General features: G+C 46.4%; 1 protein-coding gene across 1 annotated transcript in view; it reads right to left on the bottom strand.

Annotated features, from left to right (window-relative positions):
- Nucleotides 1-21,764, bottom strand: part of TEX11 (testis expressed 11) — a 321,481-nt gene that overhangs the window by 59,955 nt on the left and 239,762 nt on the right. The window contains exons 18-20 of the mRNA XM_073642366.1: nt 16,177-16,224; nt 10,952-10,986; nt 8,379-8,462 (exon numbers count right to left, since the gene is read on the bottom strand). Coding sequence (XP_073498467.1) covers nt 8,379-8,462; nt 10,952-10,986; nt 16,177-16,224 — 167 coding nt within the window. The remainder of the gene's footprint in view (nt 1-8,378; nt 8,463-10,951; nt 10,987-16,176; nt 16,225-21,764) is intronic.

Consider the following 21,764-nt stretch of genomic DNA (forward strand, 5'->3'; position numbering starts at 1 on the left):
TGGAGGGGAGCAGAGGAGGCAAGTTCCACAGGCAAAAGGATCCCAGGGGGATGCAGACGGAGTTGTATACGCAACCTGTCCTCACTATTCTGGCCTAGCCAGAGGGACTCCTGCTGCAAAAGGGGTACCGGCCCCCGATATCTGACTCTGTCACTTCAAGTCTTAGTCAGAGAAGCCCGGAGGCTCAGTGGATCCCACCGGGTAACGGACGGAGCGGAGTCGCCACCCGTACCCTTGTTCTGTGCATAGTCCAGAGGGAGACCCGGCCTTGGTACACGTACCACACACGGACAGGAGAGGACTTAGTGGGAAAGTCTAGGAACACTCTGGTGCGGGGGTCCTGATTCATGCACCCGAACTGCCCGGAGTGTGCTGAACCCCTTCCTGGTGGCCACAGCGCGCCGTGAGGAGCAAGGAGAAGCCTTGCAGCTGACACCTAACATCATGAGTAAAGCTTGGAAGACTGCATCTATTGCCTCCGGTTCCTTATTGCAACGCGGCACCGCACTACACCGCACCACATCTCCTACTACTACTCCATTGATCCATCTTCTCTGCCCTGAGGCCCTGCTCCGCCTGTGGGGAGTAGTACCATCTTCTGCTGCCAGTACATCTCGCCTCAGAGGACTGAACGCAGCGCTGGTGGAGGATCACCAGAAACCACAGGTGGCGTAGTCATTACATCCACTCGATGAAAGCCCATTAAACCTTTTATGTGACGGCCCTGGGCACGGAACGGGTCCAGGCCACGACTGCAACCCCCAACATCTGACCCGGCTCCAAGTACCCCCATCTCCCAGGGTAGGGCTGTGAGCATCACACCAAGAAGAGGAGTTTTTCTCCCACTTGGGTCTATGCCTTGTTAATAATTTTTTGGTCAAATTATATATTTTATTACATCTGCATTTTATTTAAATAATAAAAATGTTAGTGATAGGTGCGCTTTAAGTAGGTGAAAGGTAAAGTTTGCCCAGCAACCAACTGCTGGGGCAGACAGAGAAATGAGACAGTTGGTGATTGGTCCAGCTCAAAGTGGGGGGGTTAGGACCAGTAAAAGGCAACGACTTCCTGGTTTAGTCAGTTAGTGAAGGAGTTCGTTGGTGACAGTAGCTAGGGTGAGTTTAAGGTGCAGTGAATTGAAGCACGGTGTGGGCAAGGACGTTCTGGCAGTATGTGGTCACACAACACTCCCTACGGACATTCCTGCAATGTCCAAAGACTAAGGCTCGAGTCGCGGGCTATGGAACGCACCGACAACCCTTCCGTACAGTGGAAGATCGGCATGAAACCATGGGAGGGAAATTTTGCAAATCTCGGCCATACTGCAGAGCCGGATTGGGAAACCGTGGGGCTGACAGGAGGATCAACCATATGGGTAATCCATGCTGAACGTGAGAACAGGAGTGAGATGTTCTGTGTGGAGGAAGCAAGTGACAGGGGGTGCTGTGCTAGATACTGCGTATTAAAGATGGCTGAACTTGAACTGTTCAGTAAAGACAAACTTGTTAAAACAAACCCGGTGTCCCCTATTGAATGTGTGGCTGTTCCTGGATCAGAAATGCTCACTTGCGGAGCTGGCCGTCTCCCGATAGTGGCCGCTGCAGGGTACTACACACCCGCCTCCTATTGTTTTGAATAGGAGGCAGATGTGTAGTACCAAGCCTCTGCCACTACCAGAAGACGGAGCACCTTCGCAAGTGAGTACTTCCAGCCACCGACACCGATAACAACTGATTGGCGGAGGTGCCAATGATAGTTCATCAATGCTAAAGTAGTGGACAACCTCTTTAATATTTTTAAACAAAATGATCATAAAACAACATTTTTTTTCCTGTCTTTAGTTGGGGGATAAATAGCATGGTCATGTTATAGTTGGTGTCATGGTCATTTTTTTAAGGGAAAAAAGGCCATTTACGTTTTTACATGATTTTATTTTATTTTACTAAACATTTTTTTTATTTTGCTGGTCTGATTCACACTTACTATTACATAGGAGCAGAAGGAGATCACACATTATCATCACATTATCATCTCTGTCCCTGCAGCTTGTCAGTTCCCTTGCTGCTCACTTCTTCACACAGGCTAAAGTCGCAGTGGAAAGACATTTTAACAAGCTGTATCCTGGTCTGCATCCCATACACAGCAGAGATTCTCAGCTTCAAAATGAGACCAGAATCACCACTGTAGTCATAACCCAACCCAATGTATCATGGGTTAGGCTAAATTCACATGACCATATAAAAAAATCGTCCGCTTTTCATCCAGAAGAAACAAGATGTTTGATCTGTATTGTCACCTCTATATCAATCATATTCAATCTGAATTGCATATGTTTTGATATGTTAGCAGTTTTTAACATTTACAAGAGGAAAACTGTTTCCTATGCTAATAATTGAAATATATCCATAAAAATCAGATGCAATATGGATGATCAATATGGGATCCGATTTTTTTGGCACACCCATTGCATGAGCTTTCTTTTTCAGGGACGATGTTCAAACGACTTTTGAAACGCTTAGGAACATTACTGTGTTTTTGCTATTAGCGGCCCTCGTTCTCCCAGATGTGACGTCACATGCTAAGGATTGCTTCCAATTACACAAAGACTGCGCTACCGGCCGGAGCACATGTCCTATGACGCGCCCCCTGGGCCTGTGCTGTGCAGGGGGATACCCGGAGCCGGATCGCTGGGGGTTGTAGTCTCAATGTGGCGGTGACCCGGTCCGTGCCCAGGGCGGTCAAACCAGTGGCAGTCTATTGGTATTGTAATTGTCCGACTACGCCACCCGTGGATTGCGGTCAGTGGGGACCGCCGCTGCGCTGCCGACCGCTGAGGCAGATGTTGTTTGCGCAGCCGAGTATGGGATAACTCCCCACGGGAGAAGTATTGCCTCAGGGCAGCTAATGTGGATGATGGGAGTGATGGTGTGAGTGTCCCAGTACTGATGGTGCTGGTGCGGCGATGAAACACAGAGACTTGTAATTGCAGTTTCCAAAGCTTTACTCACGGTTGTTATTCTGGTCACTTGTGCACATGAGGGACCGCCTGAGCCGTGCTGCGTTCACCAGGCAAGGGACTCGACCAACTCCCAGGCAATTCCAAAGCGTGGCACAGGGCTCCCTTCCTTTCCTTTCTCTGGCCGTCCCCACCAGTGACCCACCTTTGTCCAGCTCCCTCGGGCCTTCTCTGGGCACGCTGATCTCTGCATCCCTGACCCTATATGGTATGCCTTCCTGGTGGATGTAGTGAGGGGTCGTACCAAGATGTGGTAACAACCTCCGGTCTTTGGCTGAGGAATCTGTTGCCTCCACCAATTTGGGTTCCGGTACCCTGTTCTGCCAACCCTTCACCCTGTATCTCTTGGGCATATGGGGTTCCTTCTGCCTTCGTGTCTCTGGGCCTTTCTCTGTGTTCCTTGCTTCCTTTCTCCTCTGTTCCAGTTCCTTTCTTACTTTCCTTTCCGTTCCTTCTCCTCTCTCTTTCTGCTGTTTCTGGCCTCCACTCCAGGCCTGCCTCTGGAGCTGGGCCCAGACTGAGCCACAGCTCCCTGTCAGCCCTCTCTGGCTGAACTCCTGTCTTCTTCTCCTCCTCTCTGAACTGGCTCGAACGACTACTGTCCTAAGATGGTGCCCACCTTATATACCTCCCTCTATGTGTGAGCCCAGGTGACTAGCAACCAATGGGCTCCTGCCTATGCCCAGAGACCCACCCCTATCTGCTCCTACACCACTGGGTATTCCACCCCCCCGCCCCACTCCAGCCAGGGACAGATGCTGTCGTGCCTGCACTTCTGTCTAGTGGGAGCACCGTTGACCTGTCCCTCGGAAATGGGGTGTGTGTGTTGCATGCAGCTAAACGAGTCCTGGTCCACACTCCATCCTTACCCGGGAGTGGAATATCACACCTCTGGTAGCAGCCGAGCCCTCGGGGTGCTACATTCCCCCCTGGTAAATCACAGCACGTCCTCGGGCTGGAAAAGAGCAAAACAATTTGAAAACATACAAATTTTTAGAATGCATTCGCATATAAGACATTCAACAATTAACCCATCCCTTTATGGGAGGTACTCTTTTCCTTTTAAACGTTACTGGTATAAACATCGTAAAAACATTATAAGACTTTCTTCACACACATATAGAATACTATAAACTCCTTTAGCAGCATATGAAACTTTTTCAGTATAAGACATTCTTGAACAAAAACATTTTCAAGTAAAACATTTTCAAGCAGATTCTTGAATTCTGGCCGCTGTGCAACTTGCGACCAGGGAAAAGTGCAACAGTCCATTTAATCTGCCTTGAGGTAGACGTTGCAGTCTTTGTATAAAACCAGTAGGGGGCGCTTTAAGAAGCGCAACTATTTACAAGTGGTTGGCCGCTCTCAGTCCTCGGCCAGTGGGGATAGGGGAATGGCTGCTCACAGTCCTCAGCCTGGTTAGGGATTAGGGGCACACAGGTAACATTCCCTTTAATAACTCCACACTAGTCCCAACGGGGACCACACTTCAATCATTTAACAGTTTCAGCAAGTTCTCATACCCTGACGGGTAACTATTTACAGTTCCACTTTACCGTTCACTGGTAACGGTGTCCTCCTGATGCTCCTTCCTCATAGTCTTCAGACCCGTACGGGCCCTCTTGGCACTCGGCCTTGCGACCAGGCCGGTGGTCGCTTGTTGGTCGCGCCCGGGGGTGGCACCGCCAAGGTAGGGGGCGCTGGTGAGGCAGCGGCGCCCGGGTGTGCTGGGCCTTGCGTCCCGGCCTGTGACGTCTCCCGCTTTACGGCGCCCGGGTTCAGAGGGCACAGCGCGGGGCGGGGCGTGATGACGGTTCTCGCTGCCTGAGGCCTAGCTGGCGGTGGTGGAGGCGTGGTGTCAGGTACGGTCCCCGGGGCTTTGGGTCCCGCAACGGAGGGTGAGGGCAGGCTGGTGTTCCCAGGGCTTGGGGTGGTGGCGTCCCCATTACCTGCCTCGGTCTCCGTGGCCTCCTCCGCGGCGTGGTCTGCAGCTGCCGGTCCTTCTTCTCCGCGCCCAGCGGTAAGCACGCTGCCCGGTCCCGGCGGGGTCCTCCACTGGCTGCCTTCGTGCTGCCGGGCCATCTCCTCTCTCCACCCGGCAAACACATCCCGCTGCGCCCGGACCATCCTCCTGTTCAGGTCTTCCAGCGCTGCTCGCGCACTGCCCGGGTCTCTAGGCAGCTGGGCCAGCAATTCTGTCAGGCTGCAAGGTGGCTCCGCTTGCAGCAGGCTGCGGGCCAGGGTGCTGGTGGAGTTCTCTGCTCCCTCCATCTCTGGGTGCAGCAGGTCCAGACTGATCCAGGCCGCACCCAGCCCCTCAGTTTTCTTTCCTATCCGCCCCCATGGGGGTTGGTCTTGGGCGCATCTGCTGACAATCACCTTCAGGGGCAGCCCCCCCACGCTGATGGACATCTCCACTGCTGCATTCATGGCTGGTGGGGGCGGGCTCCTTCTTTGGCGCCACTCTGGGACCTGGCCCACGATGGGAGGTGGCCTCCTGCTGTCCTTTGGTGCGCACATAATGGCGTCCGCTCTGCCAGGGCGGGAAAAACTGATGAAGACGGCGGGAAACGGTCCAAGATGGCGTCCGATGGCGGGAATCGGCTCCGGATGGCGGGAAACGACTCCGGACAGCAGGAAACTTCTGGAAATGGCGGGAGACTCCTTTTCAAGGTACATGTACAAAAGTCTTTTTCAGACATGCAGTACCCGGTGGTTGCGGGCACGAAAGCCTGCCGACTACGCCAAAATTGACGCGCCCCCTGGGCATGTGCTGTGCAGGGGGATACCCGGAGCCGGATCGCTGGGGGTTGTAGTCTCAATGTGGCGGTGACCCAGTCCGTGCCCAGGACGGTCAAACCAGTGGCAGTCTATTGGTATTGTAATTGTCCGACTACGCCACCCGTGGATTGCGGTCAGTGGGGACCGCCGCTGCGCTGCCGACCGCTGAGGCAGATGTTGTTTGCGCAGCCGAGTATGGGATAACTCCCCACGGGAGAAGTATTGCCTCAGGGCAGCTAATGTGGATGATGGGAGTGATGGTGTGAGTGTCCCAGTACTGATGGTGCTGGTGCGGCAATGAAACACAGAGACTTGTAATTGCAGTTTCCAAAGCTTTACTCACGGTTGTTATTCTGGTCACTTGTGCACATGAGGGACCGCCTGAGCCGTGCTGCGTTCACCAGGCAAGGGACTCGACCAACTCCCAGGCAATTCCAGAGCGTGGCACAGGGCTCCCTTCCTTTCCTTTCTCTGGCCGTCCCCACCAGTGACCTACCTTTATCCAGCTCCCTCGGGCCTTCTCTGGGCACGCTGATCTCTGCGTCCCTGACCCTATATGGTATGCCTTCCTGGTGGATGTAGTGAGGGGTCGCACCAAGATGTGGTAACAACCTCCGGTCTTTGGCTGAGGAATCTGTTGCCTCCACCAATTTGGGTTCCGGTACCCTGTTCTGCCAACCCTTCACCCTGTATCTCCTGGGCATATGGGGTTCCTTCTGCCTTCGTGTCTCTGGGCCTTTCTCTGTGTTCCTTGCTTCCTTTCTCCTCTGTTCCAGTTCCTTTCTTACTTTCCTTTCCGTTCCTTCTCCTCTCTCTTTCTGCTGTTTCTGGCCTCCACTCCAGGCCTGCCTCTGGAGCTGGGCCCAGACTGAGCCACAGCTCCCTGTCAGCCCTCTCTGGCTGAACTCCTGTCTTCTTCTCCTCCTCTCTGAACTGGCTCGAACGACTACTGTCCTAAGATGGTGCCCACCTTATATACCTCCCTCTATGTGTGAGCCCAGGTGACTAGCAACCAATGGGCTCCTGCCTATGGCCAGAGACCCACCCCTATCTGCTCCTACACCACTGGGTATTCCACCCCCCCGCCCCACTCCAGCCAGGGACAGATGCTGTCGTGCCTGCACTTCTGTCTAGTGGGAGCACCGTTGACCTGTCCCTCGGAAATGGGGTGTGTGTGTTGCATGCAGCTAAACAAGTCCTGGTCCACACTCCATCCTTACCCGGGAGTGGAATATCACACCTCTGGTTTGAGGTGCAATACCCCTGTAGCAGCCGAGCCCTCGGGGTGCTACATCCTACATAATAGGACTTGTATTATTCCTCATTGACATGATCCTTTTTGTCTGAAATGGAACTTCCTTATTAAAGAAGCTCTCAAATGAACTTTGTTCCCTAAACTTGTGTATACGTGTATGTAGTGTAGTGTAAGTGTGTTAATATACTCATCTACCATCATTTTCTCCGGTATCCAACACCGTTCTGCTGCTCTTCAGAGTGACATCACCACTTTTCAGACTCTCTGGATCACTCTCCTCTATGTGTGAGTTGGAAGTCTTTTACTATGAAAGCCTATGGAGCCTTGTTCTGACTCCATTGACTTACATTGTAATAGTCACTTCTGGGTCATGAATACCAAGTTTGAAGAGTGGTGACGTCACTCAGAACAGCAGATACCGGACAAGATGGAGATAGTTGTGTATATTAACACACTGACAGTACAGTAAATATACATACATACAGGCCTTGGAACTATTATCTTCTGGATATAAGACCGCTCCATCAGCATTAATTCTCTTCTTTTTCCTGATCTCTTGTGGGTATGCTGTGTTTTATGTGCAGATTCTTCCAATAAAATCATATTATATGCTAAAAATCCACGGGTAAAAAACACCCATGCGTTGTTTAGTGTGTTTCCAATGTGGAAATGCACTAAAAACTTATATAATCCGCACATGACTATCAATAAAATGTTGTCAAAGTCAAATAACAGGAAGTATCAAAACAAAGCAGCTTTATTTAAACCATGACAGTGAGCGAGAGAGCCATTTCAGCTATATTTGTAGGGTGTCAAGTTCCTTGGCTAGGTAGGATCACATCTAGGGTTGAAATATAGTGTATTTTTCACTTATAGATATATTGTATTGATCTACGTTATCTTTAAAGATACATTAAGATTTTAATACACAGTATATGTATTTTTTTGTCATACAGATTTTACTATATAAATAATAACACATGACATACCAACAAGAGACAAACCTCAGTGTCAAAAACCGCACATATAAAACCCCACTCAAAAACGCAATTAAAAAAAAAACCTAATAGGTGCAGAAATGCAGCAGAAAGTCTGCAACATCAAAATCTCACCGAATACTCATCGTGGAAACGTAGCCTAACCTAAAAATAATAGTGTACATGTAAGGAAAGATTCAAACTTGTACTTGAGCCTCCGTTTGCAGGCTCTGTCACTCTTTTTGTGTCTCTCGTGTGAGGATTCTGTTTCTTGTATAAGTTCTGTTTTTATGTTCCTACAACAGAACCAAAAAATGAAGCTCCAAACGCTGGTGTGTGCCTTGCTTACCAATTTTCCTGAACCAGTGAGCCTCCGTGATGTATTGTTCATGCCTCTCCTTCCAGATCAAGGGATCTTCTAACTTCTTGTCAGCTAAAAGAGAAAGTCTAATCAAATGGTATTCAATGTGAAAAGGATTTGCGATGTGCCATTACTTTGGTGATGTTAGGGACACTATTTTTGGCAAAGTTCTTCTGGATCTGATCTAAAGAGTTGTTAAAAATAAAGTTTCAACAAGACTAAAATCTGAAAAATGCTGAGATTTTTTTTTCTGTCAGTGAAAAAAATTGGTCATCGGCACTGCCTTATTGAAGAACATTTGTCAGTGTCCTATCCGATGAAAAATCGGATAGTGATCGTCCGATCTATATGGTGGTGTGACCGAGCCCTTATACAATAAATAGCCTTTATTTGCTAAATCCATAGCACCGCGTGATCAAAAATTGTGTAGTGTTCTCTTGGCATTTTTCATATTGTTTTTAAGCAAAAAAAAACAACAAAAAAAACCTGCATCCAGAAGCCTTTAGAAACTATGCAAAAGTCTCCATACACAGTGACTTTGTGACCTTTTAGGGTTTGTGATTTTGTTTTAAACATAGCATGCACTGTGATTGGTGTTGTTTGTGGTATTTTTTCCCATAGGCTTCTACAACCCCTGGCAAAAATTATGGAATCACCGGGCTCAGAGGATGTTCATTCAGTTGTTTAATGTTATTGAAAAAAAGCAGATCACAGACATGGCACAAAACTAAAGTCATTTCAAATGGCAACTTTAGGGCTTTAAGAAACACTAAAAGAAATCAAGATAAAAAATGTGGTACTCAGTAAGGGTAATTTTTTTCAGACCAAGCAGAGGGAAAAAATTATGGAATCACTCAATTCTGAGGAAAAAATTATGGACTCATGCAAATTAAAGTTGCCATTTGAAATGACTTTAGTTTTGTGCCATGTCTGTCATCTGCTTTTTTTCAACAACATTAAACAACTGAATGAACATCCTCCGAGCCCGGTGATTCCATAATTTTTGCCAGGGGTTGTATATGCATATCCCCTTCCATCAGCCATGACAGTGGTCTGTGGTCGCTACACAGGAGAAGGAGTACCACCTTTTAACTGACTACATCATAGGCTCCTCTTTTCATTAGTTGGTCTAGCGTGAAATCACGTATGCATCACACTACAATTATAACATTGCGTCAGGCCAACTAATCAAAAGAAAAACTGCAGAAGCTAATATGTAAGAAGTGTTAGGCCACTTTCACAAGTTCAGTATTTTACCTCAGTATTTGTAAGCCAAAACCAGGAGTGGGTGATAAATGCAGAAGTGGTGACATGTTTCTATTATTCTTTTCATCTGACTGTTCAGCTTCTGGTTTTGGCTTACAAATACTGATGTAAAATACTGACCAAATACTGAACGTGTGAACGTGGCCTTGCTCTCTCTCTCACTCTCAATTAAATGGGATGTGCAAATCAATTTGCACCAACTCTACTAATGTGTATAAAAGCACCTGTCTCTATCCCGCCAATATTTTTCGTGCTCTTCACATAAAAAAAGAGGTAAACTAATATGTTAGTGAGGACAGAAAGCTCAGAAGAAGCGGTTCATGAAGAATTCAGGAAAGATACCTGTTGGCTGAACGACGGCCTTCTAAAGTTCTAAGTTCACACCACATTTAGGCATTACATTGGATATGACATTTTAAAATGTATTTCCCACGGAATGGCTCAATGTTAAAGTATAAAAAACCCTAGAGCTTTTTTTAACCATTTTAATATAACTTGTAATCTTTGTCATCATTGCAGAATCAGGAGATATTATACATGTTGTCTGTATTATACAGATTGACTTTTGATAATATTTTTTGCAATATAAAATGAATTAAAAAATAAATACATTTCCTAGTAAATTCACTTTTTCATTCTGCTTCAGGCTATGTATTGTAATGTTAAATTTTGCACCGTATATTGAGAGGCTGTCTGACTTGGTACTTAATATAGAATATCTGTTATTTGATGCACTGTTGCACATCTCCTTGCACGTACAAATCTATTAATGCTGAGAGCAAGAAGAAAACCACACACAAATCACAAAAAGATCCTAAAGAAATGTACCTTTAGTCATTATGGGAGAAGTAGAGAGTTAGCTAAACTGTTGTCCTATTGCAAGTGAAACAAAAAGTAATCTAAAGAAGCATCATACAATGGGATTTAGGGTTGTTCCATACACAGACATCTTGATTTTTTAAATTTTTTTCTAGTTTTTGGTGTTTTTCATTAGCGCCTTTTTATTGTTTTAAGCTGCACCTTTTTTAAAGTTGATTTTTTTATGTGGGTTTTTTTGGCTACCATTGTGGGTGGGGTTTGGGGTTCCCAAATGTTTTGGGCTGATTTGTTCCTGTTTTTGTAGCATGCACAATATTTTACTTGTTACAATGGCTACTTGTTTTACAATATTTTATTTTACAATCTATTACTTGTTAGTCTATGTTTAAATTATCGAACCTTTCATCGACAGTTATGGCAGATGTGATAAGAAGAATATTGTTTTATTTTACTTAATTTTGGAATATCAAATTTACCTGTTTTTAAATAAGAAATCAAGTTCTTGGCAATCCTAAGGGCAACAGAATAAACAATGAAATAAGAGTTTGCAACAGCTTGGAAATAATCTCAACAAAAATATTATGCAGACATAGAATTATTATCAAGTTCACTGCACACTCCGGTGGTGATGCACATGAATATGTTTTATTGTTGTAGAAGAGATTTCACAGGTTTCAAAAGCAAGCAATGCAATATTTCAATGCTTTAAGGCAACCATATAGCAGACATTTAGACTCTGCCGAGTTTTTGTCACATTGTCGCTAAAAAGAATTCACAGTCGTCAAAATATGGTCTGTAGTGGAATCATGGATATAGAGTACAACTAAACAAACAAATAATATTAAGTCCAATTTACATGTATACAGAAATAGAAATGCAGTCAACAATCATTGGAGGATAAGCACAAGCTCAGATTATGTCAGCAGGTGTTTCTCTCCTATTTAGAAATCCAGTAGGAAATAGAAGTCTGGAACGTTTGTTGTTTGAGGAGTTGAGGACTATAATAATAATAATTTTTATTTATATACCGTCAACATATTCCGCAGCACTTTACAATTAAGCGGGGGCATATACAGACAATAAATTCAATACTAGGTAAGATAGTTTAAACCAGGGGTCTCAAACTCGGCTGGGTATATGGGCCGCACATGGAAAAAATTTGAATTTGGGGGGCCGCATTCTTTGTTCAATGTGACATTTTTAGTGATACCATTTTTTTTTGTATACACCTTTTGAACATTTTTTCCATGTTTATTTTTTTATGGCTTGGGTCGTTATGGATGTGGCGATAATAAACGTGCACTTTTTTGTGTTTACTTTAGTTTGCATATAAAACAGCATTTTTAGTGCCCAATATTTTTTCATGCTTTATTTTTATTTTTTTGATTTTTACAATTTTGTTTCCCCCAATTGGCCACATTCAGTAATATTGTCTTACAATTAGCATCATATAGTAATAATGGCAAACATCTTGTAGTAATGTTCCCCATCTTGTACTAATGTGCCCCATCCAGGTCCCCATCCTGTGGCTATGTGCCTCATCCAGGTCCCCATCTTGTGGCTATGTGCCCCATCCAGGTCTCCATCTTGTGGCTATGTGCCCCATCCAGATCCCCATCTTGTGGCTATGTGCCCCATCCAGGTCCCCATCTTGTGGCTATGTGCCCCATCCAGGTCCCCATCTTGTGGCTATGTGCCCCATCCAGATCCCCATCTTGTGGCTATGTGCCCCATCCAGGTCCCCATCTTGTGGCTATGTGCCCCATCCAGGTCCCCATCTTGTGGCTATGTGCCCCATCCAGATCCCCATCTTGTGGCTATGTGCCCCATCCAGATCCCCATCTTGTGGCTATGTGCCCCATCCAGGTCCCCATCTTGTGGCTATGTGCCCCATCCAGGTCCCCATCTTGTGGCTATGTGCCCCATCCAGGTCCCCATCTTGTGGCTATGTGCCCCATCCAGGTCCCCATCTTGTGGCTATGTGCCCCATCCAGGACCCCATCCTGTGGCTATGTTCCCCATCCAGGTCCCCATCTTGTGGCTATGTGCCCCATCCAGGTCCCCATCTTGTGGCTATGTGCCCCATCCAGGTCCCCATCTTGTGGCTATGTGCCCCATCCAGGTCCCCATCTTGTGGCTATGTGCCCCATCCAGGTCCCCATCTTGTGGCTATGTGCCCCATCCAGGTCCCCATCCTGTGGCTATGTGCCCCATCCAGGTCCCCTCTTGTGGCTATGTGCCCCCTGTGCTGTTCTTCACACACATAAAAAAAAAAAAAGATGATTCTCACCTGTCCTCCGTTCCCTCGGCGGCCTTCCTGCAGATGTGGCCCGCAGGCACCACAGAGTCAGACGCCTTGACGATCCCGACCTGGTCCAGGAGGAGCCGCCGACAGCAGCGCCGCATTGCCGCACAGAGACTGTCTCCCAGCACAGCATTTTCAATGTCAGCCGCCGGCCAATCAGAGGCCAGCAGCTGACATCTGCATATGGCAATGACGTCATACTCGCTGCGCCGACACGCAGATATCAGCTTCTGGCCCCTGATTGGCCGGCGGCTGGCATTGGAAATGCAGTGCTGGGAAACAGTCTCTGTGCGGCAATGCATCGCTGCTGTCGGCGGCTCCTCCTGGACCTGGTCGGGATCATCAAGGGGTCTGTGCCTGCGGGCCGCATAAAGCAGCCTCAGGGGCCGCATGCGGCCCGCGGGCCGCGTGTTTGAGACCCCTGGTTTAAACAATAACATTAGGAGTGAGGGTCATGCTCACAAGCTTACAATCTTCAAGGGAATAGGGGGGACACAATAGGTGAAAAGTGCTTGTTATTTCAGGTCCAGCAATAATACATGTTACAACATGAGTACACCGGTACTTAGGTGAAAATGCAAAAGGAAGGATGGTAGATTTACCAACATATGTGAAGTGATATTCACTTCCCCTCATACACACGCAGTCCCAGCGGGAACACGTCATTTCTGCCCGCCGTGCATACATTAGGGACCCTTCTCCTTTAAACCCATACCTACCTGTCACTACTATAGCGACCACCATTGCCAGACTGCCTTTTCAAGCCACGCATGTTTTCTAAACTCCTTACTTTACAAAAACTGGTAAGTCTACCATCCATCCTTTACATATTAAGTACCGGTGTACTCATGTTCTAGCATGTATTCTTGTTCTCAGCTCCTCATACAACAACGGTTCCAGATTTCTATTTCATACTGGATGTCTAAATAGGAGAGATACACCTGCTGACATAATCTGAGCTTATGCAAAGTACTACATCTGGGCAATAAAAATGAAAAAAGCATATACAAAATGGGAGGAATAGAGCTAAGCAACAGTACATGTGAAAAAGACTTAGGCTGAGTTCACACGATGTGTATTTAATGCGTTTCCGCGGCGTTTTTGCAGTTGCGTAAACGCCGCGGAAACGCATGAAAAACGCATGGTAGAAGGGCAGCAATGTTCCCCAATTGAAATCCGCATGTACTGTGCCCATGATGCGGATTTTTCTGCAGCGTAAACGCTGCGCTCAAAAATCCGCAGCATGTCAATTAATTTTGCGTAAACGCGGCGTTTTCGCCGCCATTGACTTGCATTAGAACGCGCCAATTCCGCAAGACTGCATTTGTACTTGCGCTATTGGCGCGTTCTAATGTGCGGATGGTACCTGGGTGTAGATGAGAGGAGAGTCTCATCCACACCCAGGTACCATTAAAAAAGCTGTAAAACAAGAATAAAATAAAAAATATATATATACTTACTATCTGTCGGCCCGCGCACCGCTCCTGCTTGGTTCCCGGCACTTGCAGTGAGTTGAAGGACCTGCGCTGACGTCAGAGTCATGTGACGGGTCATGTGACGCTGACGTCGGCAGGTCTTTCAATTCAAAGTTGCCGGCAGCCGGGAGAACGGAGTGTAAAGCAGGACAGCGCGGGCCATCGGAGGTAAGTATATACACTCTCTCGGGTCACACTATATAAATCCATGCTGTTTGCATGGATTTATATAGTGTGACCTAGTTGTCAAGCACTTTCCAGGTGATGCTAAAATCGCCTGGAAAGCGCTTGTCAATCTGCATGCGGAAACGCATGTGAATCCGCATGTATTCTGCAGGAAAAACGCATGCACAATCTGCATGCGTTTTTTCTGCCAGGGAGATGCAGAAATGATGCAGAAATTTTCTGCTTCATTTCTGCATCGTGTGCACATACCCTTAGGTATACTAATAGATCATAGACTGAACATGAGTCAACAGTGTGATGCAGCAGCAAAAAAGGCAAATACAATTCTGGGATGTACTAACAGAAGCATACAGTCTAGATCACGTGAAGTCATTATCGGACTTTACTCCTCTTTGGTCAGACCTCATCTGGAATACTGCGTCCAGTTTTGGGCACCACATTTTAAAAAAGACATCGACAAACTGGAGCAAGTTCAGAGAAGAGCGACCAGAATGGTGACCGGTCTGCAAACCATGTCCTATGAGGAACGGTTACAGGATTTGGGAATGTTTAGCTTGCAAAAAAGAAGACTGAGAGGAGACTTAATAGCTGTCTACAAATATCTCAAGGGCTGTCACATTGTAGACGGATCATATTTATTCTCATTTGCAGAAGGAAAGACTAGAAGCAATGGGATGAAACTGAATGGGAGGAGACACAGATTAGATATTAGAAAAAACTTTTTGACAGTTAGGGTGATCAATGAGTGGAACAGGCTGCCACGAGAGGTGGTGAGTTCCCCTTCAATGGACGTCTTCTAACAGAGGCTGGACAGATATCTGTCTGAGATGATTTAGTGAATCCTGCTTTGAGCAGGGGGTTGGACCAGATGACCCAGGAGGTCCCTTCCAACTCTACCATCTATGATTCATGATCCAATGATTGTTGACTGTATATCTATTTCTGTATAGAGGTATATATGTAAATTGGTCTTATAATATTATTTGTTTGTTTAGTTGTACTCTATATCCATGATGCTGTTACAGACCATATTTTGACAACTGTGATTTTCTTGTTAGTGACAACGTGACAAAGACTCGGGAGAGTCGAAACATCTGCTATAAAGTGGCATTAAAGCATTGAAATATTCCATTGCCTGCTTTTGAATCCAGTGAAATCTCTTCCACCACCACAATAGAACATATTTTGTGTGCATCATCACCGGAGTGTGCAGTGAACTTGATTATTTGTATGATAAGGACTCTACCCTTGTCTACTAGCAACTCCATCCAAAAAGGAACTGAGTTCACTCTTAATTATCTCTGTTTGATACAATCATTGTCATCAGTCTTAGGCCTTGTTCACACGTTCAGTATTTGGTCAGTATTCCAAATCCAATCAGGAGTGGATGAAAAATTCAGAAGTGGTGACGTTTTTCTATTATATTTTTCCTCTGATTGTTCCACTCCTGATTTTGGCCGATAAACCCTGATGTAAAATACTGACCAAATACTGAATGGAGCCATAGAGTCAAATTCAATGTATGCTTCATTTTTAATTTCAATACACATATATATTGTAAGGATACGTAACATGATAATGAATGTCAAATCTAGTAATGTAAGAACTTTCCAGACTGTATGGATTATTGGATGTTGGATTAACATAATAAAGTATATTAAAATAAGATAATAAGGTAATCATTAGTGATACAAGGTAATCAATAAGTGAACAAGGTAATCAAGGTAATTCTTACTCTTGGTCATCACCACTGAATCCATCCAGTGTCATACGCACCAAACATCTAGAAGAAAATGTTTTCTTTATTGATCATTGAAAATATATGACAGTTGGACAAGAGGCATACAAATACAAAGCTATTGAAAGGAATACTCTGTACAGGTTGTATAAGGATTGTTTGGACATAACGATTAGAGATGAGCGAACTTGTTCGGAAAACATTTGCCAATCTCAAATTCGGCACAAGCATTGGACATTCGGATTCGTGTTTGTAACCCAAATCGTTTGTACTCAAAATCGGCAAAATTTGGCCAAAGTGCGGTAAATGATCACGTTTCCACTAGTGTTTTTTTTAGGACCTTGGCTAGGATAGTTGTGCTGTATGATGAGCGGGGGGCATGTTTGATGAGGGCAGGAGGTGAGGAGAGGTCAGAGGAGCCGCAGACTGTTATTATTATTTTTTTTCTTCTTAACTCAATGTGTGGAGATTTCAGCAGCCAATCAGGGCGCAGGAAGCATCCACAACATCCAGACACAAGGGCTGGTGTCATTGGCTGCCGAAAAAGTCACATATCCCTCTCCATATAAAGAGCGGACAAGTTGATTTGGCGCCATTTTATCAGTGTAACAGCGCAGAGAGGCTGCTCCTGCTGCTGATACTGGATAGTGAGGTAGTTAGCTAGGCGGTTGCTTGTCAGTCAGCTAGTTTAGATAAATATAATCCTGTGTGGCTGTGAAATCGACCTTCCAGCAGATCAATTCTTTTTGCTAATAGTGTGGTCCAGAGACGCCAGGCCACATTTCAGCATATAGCTCTGTTGTGCTGCTAATATTGTGCTCCATGCAGGAGTACACGTTTGAAACTGTATATTCTTTCTGCTTATACCATGGTCCTGAAACAAGGCCACATTTGTTTATAGAAAGATTTGGTGCTGGTAATTTTTTTGACCAGGCAGGAGTTCACATTAGAAAATCTAAATTTTTTCTGCTACAACTGTGCTACAGAAACCAGGCCACATTTAAGCTTTTAATTCTTTTGTGCTGATATTCTGCTTCATCAAGGGTTCCACATTAGAAAATCTAAATTGTTTCTGCTACTACCGTGCAACAGAAACCAGGCCACATTTTAGCTTTTAATTCTTTTGTGCTGATATTCTGCTCCATCCAGGGGTCCACATTAGATAATCTAAGTTTTTTCTGCTACTACCGTGCTACAGAAACCAGGCCACATTTCAGCTTTGAATTGTTTTGTGCTGATATTCTGCTCCATCCAGGTTAGAAAATAAAAAAAATTCTGTTACTAGCGTACTACAGAAACAAGGTCACATTTGAGCTTTTAATTCTTTTGTGTTGATATTCTGCTCCATCCAGGGGTCCACATTAGAAAACCAAATTTTTTCTGCTACTAGCGTGCTACAGAAACCAGGCCACATTTCAGCTTTTAATTCTTTCGTGCAATATTCTGTTCCATCCAGGAGTCCTGATTTCATAATCTAAACTGTTTGTGCTAATAGCATGGTCCCGAAACCAAGCCACATTTCACCATCGGACAGGGCTTGGACCAGCATTTCTAGCTTGAACTTTGATCAGTAACAGGTGGATGAGTGACAGGTGTAGGTCTTCTTGACCAGACAAATGAACACATACATTCAAAGGTCAACACAAAGATAATAGTGTATTTCTCTTGGCTTAACAAATCTAGACATCTGGCTGATTAAGATTAGAAGCTGTGTCATCACAGTATGTCTTTGGAGTGTGGGAAGAAACCGGAGTACCCGGAGGAAACCCACGCAATCACGGGGAGAACATATAAACTCCTTGCAGATGTTGTCCTTGGTGGGGTTGGAACCCAGGATCCCAGCACTGCAAGGCTGCTAATGGTTTTGCGTTGACAACATTCCTGCGGTTGGAAGACTACAACTGAGGTGCGCACTGTGTGACTCACTGCTGTCTTGGGGAGAACCACTCTAATGATTGTCTACAAGCGTGTTTCGATACTCCAGCATGCATGCGTCCCTTTCCAGGGGGGGGAGCATCTGGCAACATTTACTCTTGTACCGTGGATCTAACAGAGAGTGGCAACCCAGCAGTAAGCACTATTTCTAATGTCAACAATACCGGCAACAATCATGTTGCAGATAGTGCACTCATGTGTCTTGTGCTTCCATGAGGTTCAAGTCCATGGTGTTGGTGGAGGGGTAACACTCAACCTTGCTTCCTCCATCCCCTCCCGCCAACCACGGACAACAGAGAGGGGATCATTATCTTCTTCATTTTCTGACTGTTGCGCGCCCATCACCTCTTCCCCCTCGTCCTCCTCCATTTGTTCCTCGGTTCCTGCACCTTCACTAATAGTTTATCTGTAATTCACTGTCCTTTGGCACCCGCCTATGCGACGACAGTCTGAAACTTAGAGATATTGTTATCCCTTCTGCATCCTCCTCTGCTTCCTCTTCTTCCTATGGGACAACCACCTCCTCCCACAAACTATTCAAAGTGTGCTCCAGCATGTAGATGACCGGAATAGTGATGCTGATGATGGCATCGTCAGCACTAACCATCTTAGTTGCCATTTCGAAACAGTGCAGAAGGGTGCAGAGGTCTTTCATCTGTGCCCACTCTGCATCCGTGATTTGCACTACGTCAGTACTGGGTTGGCCAAGGCAATGCTAAATGATATACTGCACCAGGGCTCGTCGCTGCTGCCACAGTTGCTGCAACATGTGCAGAGTTGAATTCCACCATGTCAGCATATCGCATATCAATCAGTTAACCGGTAGGCCGAAAGATCTCTGAAGCGATCCAAGTCGATGACCCGCGGCATGCGAATGATGGAAGTGAGCACACAGCGACCGTGGTTTCTGCAGCAGTGCATCCAGGCTGGGATAGTGTGGGAGAAATAGCTGTACCACCAGGTTGAGGATGTGAGCCATGCAAGGCATGTGTGTGAGGTTGCCCCGGCATAGGGCCGCCACCAGGTTCACTCCATTATCGCACACGGTCTTCCCTGGCTCCAAGTTCAGTGGAGACAACCATTGCTCAAACTCAGCCTGGATAGCTGTCCACAACTCTTTAGCTGTGTGATTGCAATCTCCAAGGCATATTAATGCCTGATTGCGGTGAGCCCTGGCTGCGCAGTACGTAGGTGAGGGGATTCTCTCTGCACTGTTGGAACGCTTGTCTTATTAAGGGAGAGGTTGAGGGTGCAGGTGGAGACCCTAGAGGAGGTGGAGGAGGCAAAAGCAGTGGAAGAAGTGTTAGATACAGAGGTTTTTACCGCAAGCCTTGGGGATTCCAAGACTTGGTGTATAGTGACACCTAGGTGTCTAGTGGTTTAGTTCTCCAACCCTAGGTGTTTAGTAGTTTAGTTCTCCAACCCCTGTTGTCTAGTAGTTTAGTTCTCCATCTTCTGATGTGTAGTGGTTTAGTTCTCCAACCATAGGTGTTTAGTAGTTTAGTTCTCCAACCCCTGTTGTCTAGTAGTTTGGTTCTCCATCTTCTAGTGTGTAGTGGTTTAGTTCTCCATCCCCAAACGCCCTGCAAGCCTTGGGGATTCCAAGACTTGGGGAGCAGCCCATTCTCCGAATGCCCCCACAGCCAGTGCCCAGTCAGCGAGATGTAACGCCCTTGGCCATGCTTGCTTGTCTAGGTGTCAGTAGTGAAATGCCCCCTGGCAGACATAGATTTTTTCAAGGAACAGGTGATGATGTCTGCAACATGCTGGTGTAGCGCAGGCACATCTTTCTTAGAGAAGTAATGGCGACTGGGCAACTGGTACTGGGGGACTGCGATGGCCATCTGCTTTCGGAAACCATCTGTATCCAACAGGCGGAAAGGCAGCATTTTCGTGGCCAACAGATTGGAGATGGTGAAGTTCAAGCTCTATGCTTTGGTATGTGTAGGAGGAAACAATCTTTTACGTGACCACAACTGTGGGACCGAGAGCTGGCTGATGTGCTGAGAGAGGGTGGAGTAGGGTGAACACGACAAACTGCGGGACTGTGAGAGAGGTGCAGGCAGATGTTATGGTGGATTGAGAAAGATGTAGTATGCTCAGTGTCTGAGATCAGTCAAAAACAGCAGGCATGTACACTTCCATAACAGCTGACGGGCTCTCACTCACCCCGACTATAGCAGGTAAACAAGTGGAGGTTCTGCGGCCGGAGACCTGTGTGAGAACACTTGCCACGGTCACAGAGGAGGAAGAAGCTGCAGATGCGGTTGATGGGGTGGCCGGTGGTTGGCGAGGCCCGCTAGTTTGCATTTTAGTGCAGTGAGATTCCCAGACTAATGCATGTTGATCGCGCATGTGCCAGTTCATGAATCTAGAAGTCAAGTTATTGCAATTTTTGCCTCTACTCAATTTTTTACAAAGTTGGAAGATAACGTGAGTTGGGTCATCCTTTGCGGTCTCCAAAAAGTCCCAGGCTAGGCAACCCTTGCCACCACTGCGAACTGCTGACCCGCAACCGCTGCTGGCCACATGGTTGCATCACTCCATGTCTGTACGGGAAGCCGCATCGTAACCTCTTTGTCTTCCTCCTCCTCCACCTCCTCTGCTAAGCTACTCAGCTGCGTGCCTCTGGGCTCACACCAAGTGGGATTTACAACCTCATCGTCATCCTCTCTGTTATGCCACTCCTTGTCCTGAGAGTCACCCTCCTCCTCTTCCTGCCCTGACAGCACAGTACAGTCTGCGTGCACCTCAGGTATCTGAGTCTCATCACAATCACCTCCACCCCGGGGGTTAACATCTGGTGAGGGGGATATAGATTCTGCTCGGACCCTACTTCGTCCGGCCCCGGATCCAAGTGAAAAAAAATGCGGGCATCGCTGCAGATGCTTTCCTCCTCTTGAGTCTGTAAATCTTTGAAGTAGACCTCTGATGCCCATGAAATAGAATGACTGCACAGCTCTGCAGCCTCACCCATCTGTGGTTCCCCACAGTCAGTTGGGTGGTTGGAGAGTTGTTACACTGGTGGAAACAAGGGTAATTCGGGTGCCACCTCGGAGGACTGTACTGTGTGTGATGTTAAGGTGGAGGAAGAGGAGGAGAGGCCACTTGATGCAACCCTTCCCATCCACTGGAGCACATGCTCTTTCTGGCCCTCATCTACAAGGCATACTGCTGTTTGGCTGCCAAAGAAGGGGAGTCGGGTAGCCCGTCCAGTAACAGAAGTTGTCAAAATTCTGCGCAATGACTCAGCAGAAAAACAAACCTACTTCTCATCTCTCATATCATCCCTGTCTCACAACCCTAAACAGCTATTCAGTACTTTCAGTTATCTCCTCCGTCCACCAGCTCCCGTCTCATCTCAGCTGAAGACTTTGCCTCATTCTTCAAGCAGAAGATTGACCGCATAAGGCAAAGTTTTTGCCTAAAGTCCCAACAGCCCCTCCTCATAACTACTCAACTCTCCTCATCCAAAACCAGCTTTTATGCCATCATGGAATATCAACTTTCCTCTTTACTCTCCAAATCATATCTCACCACCTGTGAACTTGACCCAATCCCGTCCCACCTCATTCCAAACCTTACCACAGTCTTCATCCCAACCCTAACCCACCTTTTCAATCTGTCACTAACATCTGTTGTATTCCCCT

This window comes from Phyllobates terribilis, unplaced genomic scaffold (assembly GCF_046119375.1).
Source record: "Phyllobates terribilis strain yellow unplaced genomic scaffold, ASM4611937v1 Scaffold_7__3_contigs__length_470593459, whole genome shotgun sequence".
In the NCBI taxonomy this organism is placed as follows: domain Eukaryota; kingdom Metazoa; phylum Chordata; class Amphibia; order Anura; family Dendrobatidae; genus Phyllobates; species Phyllobates terribilis.